The following is a 17,306-nucleotide window of genomic DNA, read 5'->3' on the forward strand; positions in this document are numbered from 1 at the left end:
ACATAGCCACAACATCGAGATGCACAACCGAAGGTTCCTCAGAACGAAATGGCAGGCGCCCCGTCATATTTCACTGCCACTAAATTAGTGTATCGGCAGTACCTAATGAAGTAATTCCATAAAACACATACTCTATTTGACGAAAAGTATAAGTTTTGTAGTTGAGAGTGTATCAGTTGCACGACACATTGGACAAACACAGTACAGCAATTCTTCTGCGGAGACCAATAGAACAGTTAATTCATAAGATACTAGCGGCTTTCAATAAGTAATGTAACACTTCTTTCATCATCATCATCATTTAAGACTGATTATGCCTTTCAGCGTTCCGTCTAGAGCATAGTCCCCCTTATAAAATTCCTCCATGATCCACTATTCAGTTCTAACATTGGTGCCTCTTCTGATGTTAAGCCTATTACTTCAAAATCATTCTTAACCGAATCCAGGTATCTTCTCCTTGCTCTACCCCGACTCCTCCTACCCTCTACTGCTGAACTCTTGAGTCTCTTGGGTAACCTTGCTTCTCCCATGCGTGTAACATGACCCCACCATCTAAGCCTTTTCGCCCCGACTGCTACATCTATAGAGTTCATTCCCAGTTTTTCTTTGATTTCCTCATTGTGGACACCCTCCTGCCATTGTTCCCATCTACTAGTACCTGCCATCATCCTAGCTACTTTCATATCCGTAACCTCAACCTTATTGATAAGGTAACCTGAATCCACCCAGCTTTCGCTCCCATACAACAAAGTTGGTCGAAAGATTGAACGGTGCACAGATAACTTAGTCTTGGTACTGACTTCCTTCTTGCAGAAGAGAGTAGATCGTGGCTGAGCGCTCACTGCATTAGCTTTGTTACACCTCGCTTCCAGTTCTTTCACTATGTTGCCATCCTGTGAGAATATGCATCCTAAGTACTTGAAACCGTCCACCTGTTCTTTGTTCCTCCTATTTGGCACTCAATCCATTTATATATCATTCCCACCGACATTACTTTCGTTTTGGAGATGCTAATCTTCATAGCATAGTCCTTGCATTTCTGATCTAGCTCTGAAATATTACTTTGCAAACTTTCAATCGAATATGCCATCACAACTAAGTCATCCGCATATGCGAGACTGCTTATTTTGTGTTCACATATCTTAATCTCACCCAGCCAGTCTATTGTTTTCAACATATGATCGCCGGCCGGTGTGGCCGTGCGGTTCTAGGCGCTTCAGTCTCGAACCGCGTGACCGCTACGGTCGCAGGTTCGAATCCTGCCTCGGGCATGGTTGTGTGTGATGTCCTTAGATTAGTTAGGTTTAATTAGTTCTAAGTTCTAGGCGACTGATGACCTCAGAAGTTAAGTCGCATAGTGCTCAGAGCCATTTGAACCACTTGAACCAACATATGATCCATAAATAATATGAAAAACAGTGGAGACAGGTTGCAGCCTTGTCTTAACCCTGAAACTACTCTGAACCATGAACTCAATTTACCGTCAAGTCTAACTGCTGCCTCACTATCTATGTAAAGACCTTTAATTGCTTGTAAAAGTTTGCCTGCTATTCCATAATCTCGTAGAACAGACAATAACTCCTAGAAACCCGGTCATATGCCTTTTCTAGATCTATAAAGCATAGATACAATTCCCTGTTCCACTCGCACTCACACTTCTTTTTCTCAACCAATTTCGGTTCTTTTTTTTTTTTTTTTAAAAAAAAAAAAAAAAGGAATTTGATGCGGGAAATCGTGGACCATTCCCGCCTCAGTCCCCGTAGTTACCTGAATTTACGAGAGGTGGCGGCGCTTCACCCATCTTTCAAAATGTCGTCTGTAACGGAGGTGTGTTCGAAGCAGATATCTGCCACTGAGTTTTTTTGGCTGAAAGCCAGAGTGTCGCAGATACACTCCTGGAAATTGAAATAAGAACACCGTGAATTCATTGTTCCAGGAAGGGGAAACTTTATTGACACATTCCTGGGGTCAGATACATCACATGATCACACTGACAGAACCACAGGCACATAGACACAGGCAACAGAGCATGCACAATGTCGGCACTAGTACAGTGTATATCCACCTTCCGCAGCAATGCAGGCTGCTATTCTCCCATGGAGACGATCGTAGAGATGCTGGATGTAGTCCTGTGGAACGGCTTGCCATGCCATTTCCACCTGGCGCCTCAGTTGGACCAGCGTTCGTGCTGGACGTGTAGACCGCGTGAGACGACGCTTCATCCAGTCCCAAACATGCTCAATGGGGGACAGATCCGGAGATCTTGCTGGCCAGGGTAGTTGACTTACACCTTCTAGAGCACGTTGGGTGGCACGGGATACATGCGGACGTGCATTGTCCTGTTGGAACAGCAAGTTCCCTTGCCGGTCTAGGAATGGTAGAACGATGGGTTCGATGACGGTTTGGATGTACCGTGCACTATTCAGTGTCCCCTCGACGATCACCAGTGGTGTACGGCCAGTGTAGGAGATCGCTCCCCACACCATGATGCCGGGTGTTGGCCCTGTGTGCCTCGGTCGTATGCAGTCCTGATTGTGGCGCTCACCTGCACGGCGCCAAACACGCGTACAACCATCATTGGCACCAAGGCAGAAGCGACTCTCATCGCTGAAGACGACACGTCTCCATTCGTCCCTCCATTCACGCCTGTCGCGACACCACTGGAGGCGGGCTGCACGATGTTGGGGCGTGAGCGGAAGACGGCCTAACGGTGTGCGGGACCGTAGCCCAGCTTCATGGAGACGGTTGCGAATGGTCCTCGCCGATACCCCAGGAGCAACAGTGTCCCTAATTTGCTGGGAAGTGGCGGTGCGGTCCCCTACGGCACTGCGTAGGATCCTACGGTCTTGGCGTGCATCCGTGCGTCGCTGCGGTCCGGTCCCAGGTCGACGGGCACGTGCACCTTCCGCCGACCACTGGCGACAACATCGATGTACTGTGGAGACCTCACGCCCCACGTGTTGAGCAATTCGGCGGTACGTCCACCCGGTCTCCCGCATGCCCACTATGCGCCCTCGCTCAAAGTCCGTCAACTGCACATACGGTTCACGTCCACGCTGTGGCGGCATGCTACCAGTGTTAAAGACTGCGATGGAGCTCCGTATGCCACGGCAAACTGGCTGACACTGACGGCGGCGGTGCACAAATGCTGCGCAGCTAGCGCCATTCGACGGCCAACACCGCGGTTCCTGGTGTGTCCGCTGTGCCGTGCGTGTGATCATTGCTTGTACAGCCCTCTCGCAGTGTATGGTGGGTCTGACACACCGGTGTCAATGTGTTCTTTTTTCCATTTCCAGGAGTGTATTCATAGGCGCTCGCAGAATGTCTACGGAGAGCTAGCAGTGATCAGTAGCGTTCTAAGTCGTTGGGCAAAGTGCCTCTCATCTTCGCACCAAGGTCGCGCAAAACTGTCTTATCACCAGCGCGCAGGACGGCCGCACACAGCTGTGATTGCTGCAGTGTTGCAGCGTGCAGACGCTTCCATCCGAAGGGCCCGACGGATCGCAGTCAAATACATCGCTGCTCAGCTAAGCGTCTCACGTAAGTCTGTGCGCCCGAGAGGAGCTTATAGAGCTCCGCTGAACTGTTCTTCCCCATCCACCCAACAGCCCGAATCTCGCACCTTCCGGCTTCCACCTGTTTGGCCCATTGATGGATACAATCCGCGGGAAGCAATACGTGGATGATGAGGAGGTTATTGGTGTAGGCTCCGATGTCGACCAGAAGAGTGGTCTCGTGCGGGCTTATAGGCCCTCCCAGTAAAATGGTCTGGGGTCGTCACAGTGAACGGAGATTATTTTGAAAAATAATAAAAATAACTTAAAGCACAGAACGGCAGGTTGCGAGACGGAGGCGTGAGTTAATACCCGGCTAGAAGCCGCGCGGTGGGTTCACGACCGTCAGTCTTGAAGATAGGCCATCCAGAGAGTTTTCTTCAGGTGGTTTTCCAAGCTCTTCTAAACAGATGGTGGACTGGTCCCCAACATCCAGTTCAGAAAATATTATACATCAGCAGCTTTGATGCGTGACCTAAACTATGTGATAGAAAGTATACGGACACTTGGGCGAAACTGACTTACAAGTTCGTAGAGCCCTCCATCGGTAAAGCTGCAATTCAAAATGCTTTTGACCAACCCTTAGCCTTGAAGACGGTTTCGACTTTTGCAGGAATGCTTTCAGTCAGCTGGAAGGTTTCTTGGGGAGTGGCAACCCATTCTTCACGGAGTGCTGCACTGAGGAGAGAAATCGATGTCGGTCGGTGAGACCTGGCACGAAGACCGCGTTCCAAAACATCCCAAAGGTGTTCTATAGGATACAGGTCAGGACTCTGCACAGGCTGGTCCATTACAGGGATGTTACTGTCGTGTAACCACTCCGCCACATGCCGTGCATTATGAGCAGGTACTCGATCGTGTTGAAAGATGCAAACGCCATCCCCGAATTGCTCTTTAACAGTGGGAAGCAAGAAGGTGCTTAAAACATCAGTGTATACCTGTGCTGTGATAGTGCCACGCAAAACAACAAGGGGTGCAAGCCCCCTCGATGAAAAACACGACCACACCATAACACCACCGCCTCCGAATTTTGCTGTTGGCACTACACACGCTGACAGATGACGTTCACCGGGCATTCGCCATACCCACACCCTTCCATCGGATCGCCACTTTGTGTACCGTGATTCGTCACTCCACACAAAGTTTTTAAACTGTTCAATCGTCCAATATTTACACTCCTTACCCCGAGCGAGGCGTCGTTTAGCATTTCCGGCATGATATGTGGCTTATGAGCAGCCGCTCGACCATGAAATCCAAGTATTCTCACGTCCTTCCTAACTGTCATAGTAATTGCAGTGGATCCTGATGCACTTTCAAATGTTTTATTGGTCTGGATAGATGTCTCCCTTTTAGACATTACGACCCTCTTCAACTGTCAGCGGTCTCTGTCAGTCAATAGACTAGGTCGGCCTGTACGTTTTTGTGCTGTACGTGTCCGTTCACGTTTCCACTTCACTATCACATCGGAAACAGTGGACCTAGGGATGTTTAGGAGTGTGTAAATCTCGCGTACAGGCGTATGACCCAAGTGACACCCAATCACCTGACCACGTTCAAAGTTCGTCAGTTCCTCGGAGCGCTCCCTGCTCTCTCACGATGTCTAATGACTACTGACAAGGGAACATCCCCATCGCACCCCCCTCGGATTTAGTTATAAGTTGGCACAGTGGATAGGCCTTGAAAAACTGAACACAGATCAATCTAGAAAACAGGAAGAAGTTGTGTGGAACTATGAAAAAATAAGCAAAATATACAAACTGGGTCGTTCATGCCTAAGATAGGCAATATTAAGGGCGATGTGAGGCGAGGAGCGCCGTGATCCCGTGGTTAGCGTGAACAGCTGCGGAATGAAAGGTCTTTAGTTCGAATCTGCCCTCGGCTGAAAATTTTGCTTTCTTTATTTTCGCAAAGTTATGATCTGTCCGTTCGTTCATTGACGTCTCTGTTCACTGTAATAAGTTTAGTGTCTGTGTTTTGCGACAGCACCGCAAAACCGTGCGATTAGTTGACGAAAGGACGTCTCTCCAATGGGAACCGAAAACATTTGATCGCAAGGTCATAGGTCGACCGATTCCTCCACAGGAAAACACGTCTGATATATTCTATACGACACTGGTGACAGCATGTGCGTCACATGACAGGAATATGTTGTCGACCCACCTAACTAGTACACTTGGCGAATGGGCAAAAAGATTCTTCTACCTTGCCCGATTTAGGTTTTCTTGTGGATGTAATAATCACTCCAAAAAAAGTGATGAAAACATAAGGGTTTGTCACATAAACTGAAAATAAAAAGTTAAAATTTTCGGTCGAGGGAATATTTGAACCAAAGACCTCTACTTCCGCAGCTGTTCACGCTAACCACGGGACCACAGCTCTCCTCGTCTCACACTGCCCTAAATATTGCCTATATTGCACATGGACGATCCAGTTTGTATATTTTGCTTATTTTTTCATAGTTCCACACAACTTCTTCCTGTTTTCTCGATCGATCTGTGTTCAGTTTTTCAAGGCCTATCCACTGTGCCAACTTATAACTAAATCTGAGGGGGGTGTGATGGGGAGGTTCCCTTGTGAGATCGCTGATATGGTGTACCTGGCAGCAGATGGTAGCACACTGCACCTAATATGAAAAACGTATGTTTTTGGGGGTGTCAGGATACTTCTGATCATGTAGTAGATAAGTAATGATGTAATACATTACATGAATTGGCAACTGCGAATAAGGACAACCGTCAGCTGTAGAAAAGAATGACGACAATGAATAATTGTACTGTACCGGGACTCGAACCCAGATTTCCTGCTTATCACGAACGGTTGCCTTACCATTTGGCTATCCGAGCACGACTCACAGCCATAACCAAACTTCCATATGTTGCCAACCATGCGTCTACCACCTGTGCTCATGCATCCGTTATGTATATTCCTGCACATGTCAGACGTTGTACTTAGTTCTAAGTCTAGGGGACTGATGACCGCAGATATTAAGTCCCATAGTACTTGGAGCCATTTGAACCATTTGAATAAAGAAGTGACAAACAGCTATTGCGCCAAATAATTTTTCAAAAATAATCAAAATACAAATAGAGTACACTTTGCACCATTGACAGCCTGCTGACGCACATGATTGTCCTTCATTAGGTTAAATTGACGATTGTGGTGATTGAAAGAGCATCTGACTACGATTAATTAAATTGAAGTATTATACTGCACCACTCTGCTTTGGAAATAAAATATCCACTATTTTCTATATCAAAATTTCCTCCTTTCTTTCTCGGGGCCTTTGTCCCGCTCCAACGCGGGGTCGGCTTTGTTATGACAGATTTGGCAGTGTTAATTGCAGAGGATGGCTGGATTCCCTTCCTGACGCCACCCCGAACCCCCCAGGATGGAAGTAGTGTACCCCAGCTGTCTGTGTCTAGTGTAAGTCACGAAATAGTGCGAACATTTTCAAATGTCTGTGAGCCGTGTAACTGAGGCGGGACTTGGGGACCAGCCCAGTATTCACCTAGCGGGACGTGGAAAACCGCCTAAAAACCACATCCAGGCTGGCCGGCATACCGACCCTCGTCGTTAATCCGCCGGGCTGATTCGATCCGGGGCCGGCGCGCCTACCGTAGTCCAGGAAGCACCGCATTAGCGCTCTCGGCTACCCTGGCGGGTTTTTCTATATTAAAATTTCATTTATTTATTTTTTTCGCGCCTAGTTTGGGTGTCACAGCCCCAGTGTCAATCACTTCTATAAAAAAATACGAGGGTGTGCTGAAAAGTAATGCCTCCGAATTTTTTATTCTGTTCTCAATATCTGGTGGCGTATTACACGCCAAGCATATTGCTCAGTCGACTTCCCCCTTTGATGACGCAAGTTGCAACCCTCTGCCGCTAGCGGGCTCCCAGTTCTAATGTATCACATGGCGGTGCGTAACGGAACTACATCAGTGCGTGAGAAACAGCGTGCTGTAATCGAGTTTCGAATCCGAAAAGCACGGACCACTCTCTCTTTTAGCGTGACATCGGCAGACCACATGCGAGTGCTGCGACATCTGCATAGACTCCGACTCCCCGAGTCCACTGTCAACGGTCATCCTCCAAACAGTCTCAGCTTGGCGGCAATTGATTTTCATCTGTTCCCAGAACTTCAGGGAGGACGTTGATGAAATTGACTAAAAATGTCAACTTTCTATTTATTTATATTTGTTAGTACAACTCATGGGCAATAGGTTCCCAAAGTTTGAATGTTGAAATCGCATCCGAAGTGCCTGAAAATTAATTAAAAGTGTGACGCGGCTTCCCTGCCACGCCCACGTAGTGAAGCAGCATTTCAATAACAGCCCAGTGAACATCGATTCTGTGTATTACTTTCAACCAAACGTGTGCGGGCCGGCCGAAGTGGCCGTGCGGTTAAAGGCGCTGCAGTCTGAAACCGCAAGACCGCTACGGTCGCAGGTTCGAATCCTGCCTCGGGCATGGATGTTTGTGATGTCCTTAGGTTAGTTAGGTTTAACTAGTTCTAAGTTCTAGGGGACTAATGACCTCAGCAGTTGAGTCCCATAGTGCTCAGAGCCATTTGAACCATTTTTGAACCTAAACTATCTTTTATTTTTCTTAGGGATTAAGTCTTGAAACGTGTAATGCATAAATTAATGACAGTATAGTGTTGCTATAATGTAAATTAACAAAATTTGTATCTTTATTCTGAGACTCAGTCTTCATGTATTAGTTTTATACGAGAACGATTGAGAATGGGGCGAGCCTGAAACTAGCAGCAAAAAATTAAATGTAAATAAATAAAATAAAAATAATGTGTACTTAATCAACAGTAGACCCGTATTTAGAATTTTCTTACGAAAATTACGGAGAAAATCATGCAATCTAATTTTACCAAATCAGGAACATAGTAGACACGCAGAAATGAAAGTGAGTGAACAGACATAATGGCTCTGAGCACTATGGGACTTAACATCTGAGGTCATCAGTCCCCTAGAACTTAGAACTACTTAAACCTAACTAACCTAAGGACATCACACACATCCATGCCTGAGGCAGGATTCGAACCTGCGACCGTAGCGATCGCGCGGTTCCAGACTGAAGCGCCTAGAACCGCTCGGCCACTCAGGCCGGCAAACAGACATAGACAGAGCAAGAGAAGAGTGCGCCCGCAAGGGCAGGGGTATTTTGTGGAACAACGTGAGAAGAAGACGCACTTCTTATCACGTTTTCTGTTCCTTATTTTGTAAAGCGACCCACTTCTTATCATGCATCAGATTTTCCCTGAACGCCCATAATGTGTTTCTCTGGGAAGAACTGTACGAAACAGTCGAAGTTGTCTGCATACGAGTCAGCGATAACATTTGTCAATAACTGTCCGTCTTGATAGCAGCGCCACTGGGAAACACTCCTCAGAGAGCTGAACTGTCCTCTAAATGCGCTATCGACCATCGAGGCTTTTGTTTGAACAGTTATTGTTTCGTTTATCACTTTTCACACAATTTCTTATTTTATTTATTTTGTGACCTGAAAGGGTTTCTATAGGTAGGCTGTATACCACTTTTACTCATTTTATTCTGATTTTAAGTATGGATATTGTTGCTATATTTCTATTATAATCTTATGTTTTACTATTAGATACCCTTCAGGAACCATTTTAATTAATAACAACGAAATCATATCTTAAACTATTGAAGGACAATTCTATTCCTCACCCCATCAATGGTGACGGTATAAATCCATACCTATTATAAAAATGTATGGATGTATCAAACTTGGTACACATATCACCTACTGTTTGGATAGAATTGTTGTGGGGGTAAGAATCGAAGGAGTGGGGTGTAAAGAAGTTTAGCCCACGACGTGTTAATATCCATACTTAGCGACTTGCAATAAACTTCACGAAACTTTTTCTCGCTGACGACCTGCATAACACGATTAAGACAAGAAGTTTTATCTCTTACATTTTCGCTTTTCTTGCAGTAAAATTACCCCATGAAACATGACTGATTAATTTATTATTTCTTTACTAGAAACTGTATTCCAGAAACATTTTTCAGGCAGTGTTCACATATACAGCTGAATGTACCAGCAAAATAAATTAGTTAAGAACATATGATGTCATAAACAAACAATGGAAAATCCAGGATGGAATGTAACAATACTGTGAAAAGAAAAATTGCTACTCATCACATAGCAGAGATGCTGAGTCGCAGATAGGCACAACAAACAGACTGTCACAAATAATAGCTTTCGGCTGAGTGTGGCCTGAGCTGCGTGAGACTGCGGTCGTGTGTGTGTGTGTGTGTGTGTGTGTGTGTGTGTGTGTGTGTGTGTGTGTGCGTGTTGCATTTGCGTGAGTGAGTATGTGTGTGGTCGATGTCTAATTCTGATGAATGCCTTATTGGCCGAAAGCTATTTTTTTTTTTTTTTTTTTTTTTTTTTTTTGTGACGGTCGTTTTGTTGTGCCTATCTGCGACTCAGCATCTCAGCTATCTGGTGAGTAGCAACTTTCCTATTCACAATATTAGGACGTCATAAACAGATGCATGAAAAACTGCCGCATGTCGTTTAAATTTATTACTTCATCGGTACTAATTCTATTCGCAACATGTTTCTCAGACAGTATCCACATATGCCGCTGAATATACCTACAAAAATATATCATCCTACGACACACATTTCAGGAGATATGACGTCATAAACATTTAGTGGCGTGAAAATGAAACTGCAAGGTGAGAGTCGCTAGAGTTACAGGTGTAATATATGTACAAATACGTGTGGAATATGTTAAATATGTGTGAACTATATTTGACATGCACATACGCGTGCAAAGCACTGATAAGAAGGGCATCCTGAAACGGTGGAGCAATTTAAATCAAATTTGGTACACTTATTAGTTACTCGTATATGGAATAAAATATTGGTGACAACGTGGAATGGTAAGAGTACGCGCTTAAAAATGGTCAGTCCCGAAATCAGCTGATCGTGGCGTAAACAACAGCGATTGTGTAACAGCTGGGGTAAAAACCGAACTGTTCTTCAGTATATTTGTGAATGTGGCAAGAAGAAACTTCAGCTACTCGGTACGTGACGCTGGGAACTTCTGTAACCTAATCGCTAATGCTCTCTTTCGGCTGTAACTCGTGCGTACATAAGAACAGGACCTCCTCACGCCATTGCTAGCGCTTGTTCGTCTACTTGTGTGCAGGGCCGGTTCAAGACCCACGCGACACAAGCTGGAGGGAGGCCGGAGGTGCCGCGAGTATAAGATTTCTGTAAAGGGCGAACCACAATTAGTAGCCAAGCTGAGAAGGGCGCACAACATATTTATACAGAGCGTATCAAAACTAGTAGCGAAAACTGACAAGGTTGAAAGTGTACGAGGGAGAGTAGGGATAAGGGTAGGCACCAAATGATAAACCACTTGTGTTCAAAATGTTCCCGAACCGGGACTGATTGTGTGTACAAAAAAAGTATTTCACATTGGCACTTGTTTTAGCATGCTCCTAATGATATGTTACTGCGGTACCCATGTTATATTTATTGCATGCTGCTAGATGGTTTTCTGTAGACTTCGTCTCCAACCAAGTTGGACCGGGTCGACAGAAGCGTCCGATCTCACGCGTCGGCTTTGACCCGTGACGTAAGGGTGTTGTCGTGTGTGACGTCATGACGGCGCGGAGTTTGGTTTGAGTGTGGCTGTCTCCAGTTCTGTTTTATCTTATTTTATTTACTTTTCTGATCTGTTCGTTCTATCTCGTGAGTTTTTTTTTTTTTAAACATTTATTACTTATTTTAATTATCTGTTTCCTCGAATTTCTATTTTAGTTTATTATATTTATCTTTCTGATCTGTTCGTTCTATCCCGTTAGATATTTTTTTTAAGACAAAAAAACACTAATCAGCTACTGAAGCATCTCTATCTTCTATGGGTTGCAGGGGTTACGACCCCTGGGGAGGTGGGTGGGTATTCATGCATGGCTGTCTTCACTTACACGTTGTAGCTACGCAAGGCGTCTAAATTTGTTTAGATTTAGTTTGCCCCCCACCCAAAACACCCCATTTCCCGCGCTTGTCCCGTTAGTGTCATTAGGCTTCTTGTGGAAAGTGTGTGTGTTTGTTTTTGTTTCCGCCATATTTGTGACGTCATGGGTCAAAGCAGACGGGCGGGATCGGACGCTTCCGTATTTCCGTTGGACCTATTATTGTTACATTCCTGTTTTTTGTTTAGATTTCTTAAACAGATCTAATGATGGTAGAAAGCTGAAATCGGTGATGTTGTGAACTCAATAATAAAGTGTGATCAAAATGGACAACCTACATAAATAAACGACACTTGTCGCATGTATGTAAGATCATTACTTGAGAACAGCTTTACCAATTTCGTTGGCGTGCGTGGTGTGTGCGTGTGAGTGTGTGTGTGTGTGTGTGTATGTATGTGTGTGTGTGTGTGTGTGTGTGTGTGTGTGTGTGTGTATTTTCTTAACTGTTAATGGTAATGGTATTTTTGGTATGAAAAACGAAACTAAAAAAAATGCGTTCACATTGACAATTTGCTGTCACATGTTTTCATAAGAAAAAAATTAGTTTCGGAGATAAGGCGTTACCTAAAATCTCGAAAAGTTATTGACAGCCTTAGTACATATTTTTACACGACGCTCTACCTAGCGTTCGCACGGTTATAGGCTATACAGTTTAGTAATACATGTAATATATACTGTTTCAAATTCTGAAGATGGCAGCGGTCAAGTATAGGGAGCGAAAGGCTGTTTACAATTTGTACAGAAACCAGATGGCATTTATAAGAGTCGAGGGACATGAAAGGGAAGCAGTGGTTGGGAAGGGAGTGATACAGGGTTGTAACCTATCCCCGATTTTATTCAATTTTCTATCTATATACTGAGCAAGCAGTAAAGGAAACTAAAGAAAAATCTTGAGTAGGAATTACAATCAATGGGGAAGAAATAAAAACTTTGAGGTTTGCCGATGACACTGTAATTCTGTCAGAGACAGCAAAGGACCGGGAAGAGCAGTTGAATGGAATGGGCAGTGTCTTCAAAGGAGGATATAAGATGAACATCAATAAAAGCAAAATGAGGATACTGGACTGTAGTCTAATTAAATCGGGTGACGCTGAGGGAATCAGATTATGAAATAAGACATTTGACGTAGTCAGTGAGTTTCGCTATTTGGGAAGCAAAATAACTGATGATGGTCGAAGTAGAGAGGATATAAAATGTGGACTGGCAATGGCAAGAAAAGCGTTTCTAAAGAAAAAAAATTTGTTTACGTCAAGTATAGATTTAAGTGTGAGGAAGTCTTTTCTAGAAATATTTGTGTGGTGTCTAGCCATGTATGGGTGTAAAACACGGGCCGGCCGCGGTGGTCTAGCGGTTCTAGGCGCTCAGTCCGGATCTGCGCGACTGCTACGGTCGCAGGTTCGAATCCTGCCTCGGGCATGGATGTGTGTGATGTCCTTAGGTTAGTTAGGTTTACGTAATTCTGAGTTCTAGGGGGCTGATGACCACAGATGTTAAGTCCCATAGTGCTCAGAGCCATCTTTTGTAAAACATGGACGATAAATAGATTAGACAAGAAGAGAATAGAAGCGGTGCTACAGAAGAATGATGAAGATTAGATGGGTAGATCACGTAACTAATGAGGAGGTATTGAATAGAATTGGGGAGAAGAGGAGTTTGTGGCACAACTTAACTAGAAAAAGGGGTCAGTCGATAAGACATGTTCTGAGGCAATTTAGTATTGGAGGTCAGCGTGGAGGATATAATTGGAGAGGGAGAGCAAGGGATGAATACACTAAGCATATTCAGAAGAATGTAGGGTGCAATAGTTACTTGGAGGTGAAGAAGCTTGCACATGATAGGATAGCATGGAGGGCTGCATCAAACCAGTCTCTGGACTGAAGACCACAACAATATATATATATATATATATATATATATATATATATGGTTCAAATGGCTCTGAGCACTATGCCACTATGCGACTTATCTCCTGAGGTCATCAGTCGCCTAGAACTTAGAACTAATTAAACCTAACTAACATAAGGACATCACACACATCCATGCCCGAGGCAGGATTCGAACCTGCGACCGTAGCGGTCGCTCGGTTCCAGACTGTAGCGCCTAGAACCGCATGGCCACTCCGGCCGGATATATATAAGTGTAGGTATTATTTAATATATAAATGGAAAGGGGGTAGTTACCACAAATCACGGAAAGTTCTTGACTTATTTTCTTTCAGTTTTTACAAAATGGAAAGGGGGTAGCTACCACAAATCACGGAAAGTTCTTGACTTATTTTCTTTCAGTTTTTACACTACACTCTAGTGAAGATTCGGACGGACATTGGCTATATATTTTCTGTAATGTATTACATATACCAATTTATCAAGAAAAAATGTTGCTACCAAAAATCTCGGAAGAATTCGACGGATTTACATTTTTACACGATACTCTACTGAAATCTCAGACGGAAATGGATGTAGAGTGGACGAAGCAGGAGATGGTGAGAGGGGGGGGGGGGGGAGGGGAGGAGGAGGTTACCCACAGAGAGATGGGGGAGAGTGGGAACGGATGAGAAGGTTGGCCGAGAGAGAGGGGGGAGGCAATGAATTTAGGATATATATGCAATTCCAATAGATATTTAGCAATTGCGAAGCACTGCCGGATTCGCTAGTTATTAATAAAATACGAAACGGCGCTAGCCCTACCACCAGTGACATATTTCCTTTGGCAGGCACCTACCTATGCACAAAGTTTCGTTTCACCCCTCACATGAGCAGATTGCTTGCTAGTTACCTGTTACATCCAGCGGCAGAGGAATGTCTTCGGCTCCAAGCGCACCCTGCTGCTGCAAGTTGAGGAACTGGTTAATGGTGACGGGGCCATTGTAGTGGAGGCTCGGACCGATGCGGACGTCCGACGAGTTGGTGATGTTGACGCTGGAGGGCGGCGGCTGGTTGAGCAGCTCGCTCATCACCAGGTTGACGTGTCCGCCCTTGTCCTCCTCGTCTTCCCCATCCGTCACCAGGCTGCCCTCCTCACTGCTGTTGGAGCCGAACGAGGACAGCGAGAACGCGTCGGCCTTCGAAAACGCGTTCCCTCGCTCTTCCGGGTCTCTCGTCTGGTCATCGTGTGCCATTGTCATTAAAGATGTCGTCCGCAATCCTCAGTTCGCCGCAGTTCCATTATGAGAGAACACTATTTTGTAAAGTGTACTCGGAAAAGGCATCACTCCAACGGTATAGTGTCACCCAGCTGCACACCGTTACAACTTCCCCTCAAGAGTAGCAAAATTTTTCATCTTATTTTTACCGTTACTCTTAACCGCAAGAACAGTCAATTGTCCTTCAGAGATACGGAGCTAATTCAATTGTCAAGAGACTTCCTCTTCGTCTATGTCTTGTTTCGGGTTATTACCTAGTTCTGTGCAAACAACAGCGCTAGTAACTATTCACAGACTTGAGATCTACTAGCTGCGTAAATAATATGCTCGCATGTAAACAGGTACGTAACGTCAAACGACAGCTGACAGTCTACACACAGCCAGGTCACATGTACTACTGAGTTGCTAATAAGCCGAGCACATCTGACGGAACTTGCAAGTGAATACTCGGAAATAAAAAATCAATAGATATGAAGGTCACTACTATCACACGAACAAAGCACACTGAACGCACAGGCACCGGATCACTTCAACACGTTCCTCCCAGCTTGTCTACAAGTAATTTGCCGAATTTACACCATTTCTTGCAGGTGATTTCCTCTACCGCTGAGCAGAAGTCTTGGGCTCACCTGCTGTCATGTACAGCCAGCAGCTGAGCTAAGACATACACAAAAATATCCAGTAAAACATGCATGTTGTTGAACACGTATTCAAAAGCAGTTCGCAGGAGCAATACGTCTCGAAGCTGCTACACTTGGCTCACACTGAAACATAAACGCACTGCAACGCGACGCAACAAGTGGGTGTGGCTGTCGATAAAAAACCAGCACTTCCGGTGCGCCCTACATGCGACTTGTCCCCGGCGCCCGCGACCGCTTTCATCGAAGGTTACAGAGCAACTGACGCGGCCCCGGGCGGCCGCTGTGCTTAGTACAGCTGACGGTCACCAGAGGCGCTGCATGGCGCTCGGACGTTACAGCTCAGTACTTGGCGTTAAGAGGGCTTTCCCAATTACTGCTCTCGTCCTTGGCTGCACTGCTTGGATACATCTAACGTTCTAACCCTACAGCTGGCCGTTGAAGGCCACGAGAAACAAGTAAATTGACTATAGAACGGACAGTGGCAGCAAACATGTTACACTGCTGATGTCAATGAATATTCTGCTTCCTCTCTAACAGTACACGCCAGTCTGAATGTGGGCGCCTGCGGACAGATGAGTCGAGTGGTAAGACAGAAGTAGTACCAATGAAGGTCTGTGACTAGAGGTTTTGTGTTTGTGTTTCAGTGTGTATGTGAGTGCGTCATGGCTTCATGTAAGCGCAAGCTACCTACACTCCAGCCTAGGTGCCTCACTCTACAATAAGGCCACACTCCATCCTTTCTTCTTGTGGGCTCACCAGTCTTCTGACTGGTTCGATTAGGCCGGCCACAAATTCCTCTCTTTTGCCAACCTCTTCATCTCATATTAACATTTCTACCTAACGTCCTCAATTATTTCTTGGAAGTTTTAGTCTCTGTCTTCCCCTACAGTTTTTACCCTCTACAGTTTCCTCTCGTACCATGGAAGTTAGTCCGTAATGTCTTACCGTATGTCCTGTCACCCTTTCACATCTTTCTGTCAGTATATCATTCTTCGTCGATTCTGCGGATAACCTCACCCCTTACCAGTCCGCCTAATATTCAACATCCTTCTGTAGCACTACATCTCAAACGCTTCGGTTCTCTTCTTTTCCGTTGTCCCCACACGCCACGAGTCACTGCAGTACAATATTGTGCCTCAAAAGCACATTTTCACATATACCTTCCTCAGCTTAAGACCACGTTTTCTACTAGCAGTCTTCTCTTGACCAGAATTGCCCTTTTTTACCTGTGTTAACCTGCTTGTTATGTCCTTCTATTTCCGTCCGTCGAGTGCTATGTTGCTTCCAGGATAATAGAATTCCGTAACTACGTTTACTTCGTGGTCATCTTTACGTTACGTTAATTGCTGTTCTCGTTCTGCTACTCCTTTTCTTCCGTCTTTCTCCGCTATGGTTTCAATCCGTAATCTGTTCATTCCTTCCAATAGGTCCTGTAATTCTTCTTCCCTTTCACTGAGGGTAACAATGTCATCATCGAATCGTATGATTGGTACTATGGCGCCGGCACGGTAAATCAGCGTGTTCGGTCAGAGAGCCGGTTGGCCTCTGTAATAAAAAGACTGAGTGGAAGGATGAACCACCGAACTTGAACAGGATGTCATGCGACGTCCGCAACGACCAAACACAACAATCAATAACCTGCCCTCTGTAATAAAAAAAAAACTGAGTTAATCGATCAACAACGAACTTAAACGGATGTCTTACGACGTCCGCCCCGAGCAGGATTCAACGAACAAAAGCGAACAAAATGAGGTAGCCGGCACGGTAGCTCAGCGTGTTCGGTCAGAAGGTTTAGCTACCCTCTGTAATAAAAAAAACTGAGTGAACGGATCAACGAACAACCTGAACGAGTGTCATCGGACGTCCGCAACGAACAAAGTCAACGAACAATATAGAACAAAATGAGATTTTTAAAAAAATGGTCAGCATGACGGAT

At 45.1% G+C, this 17,306-nt stretch overlaps 1 protein-coding gene across 1 annotated transcript in view; it reads right to left on the reverse strand.

Moving 5' to 3' along the window:
- The window catches only part of LOC124613795, a 185,909-nt gene extending 170,292 nt beyond the window's left edge, over positions 1 to 15,617 (reverse strand). The window contains exon 1 of the mRNA XM_047142517.1: positions 14,363 to 15,617. Coding sequence (XP_046998473.1) covers positions 14,363 to 14,711 — 349 coding nt within the window. The 5' untranslated portion in view covers positions 14,712 to 15,617. The remainder of the gene's footprint in view (positions 1 to 14,362) is intronic.
- Positions 15,618 to 17,306: the final 1,689 nt, after the last annotated feature.

This window comes from Schistocerca americana, chromosome 4 (genome assembly GCF_021461395.2).
Source record: "Schistocerca americana isolate TAMUIC-IGC-003095 chromosome 4, iqSchAmer2.1, whole genome shotgun sequence".
NCBI classification, from domain to species: Eukaryota; Metazoa; Arthropoda; class Insecta; order Orthoptera; family Acrididae; genus Schistocerca; species Schistocerca americana.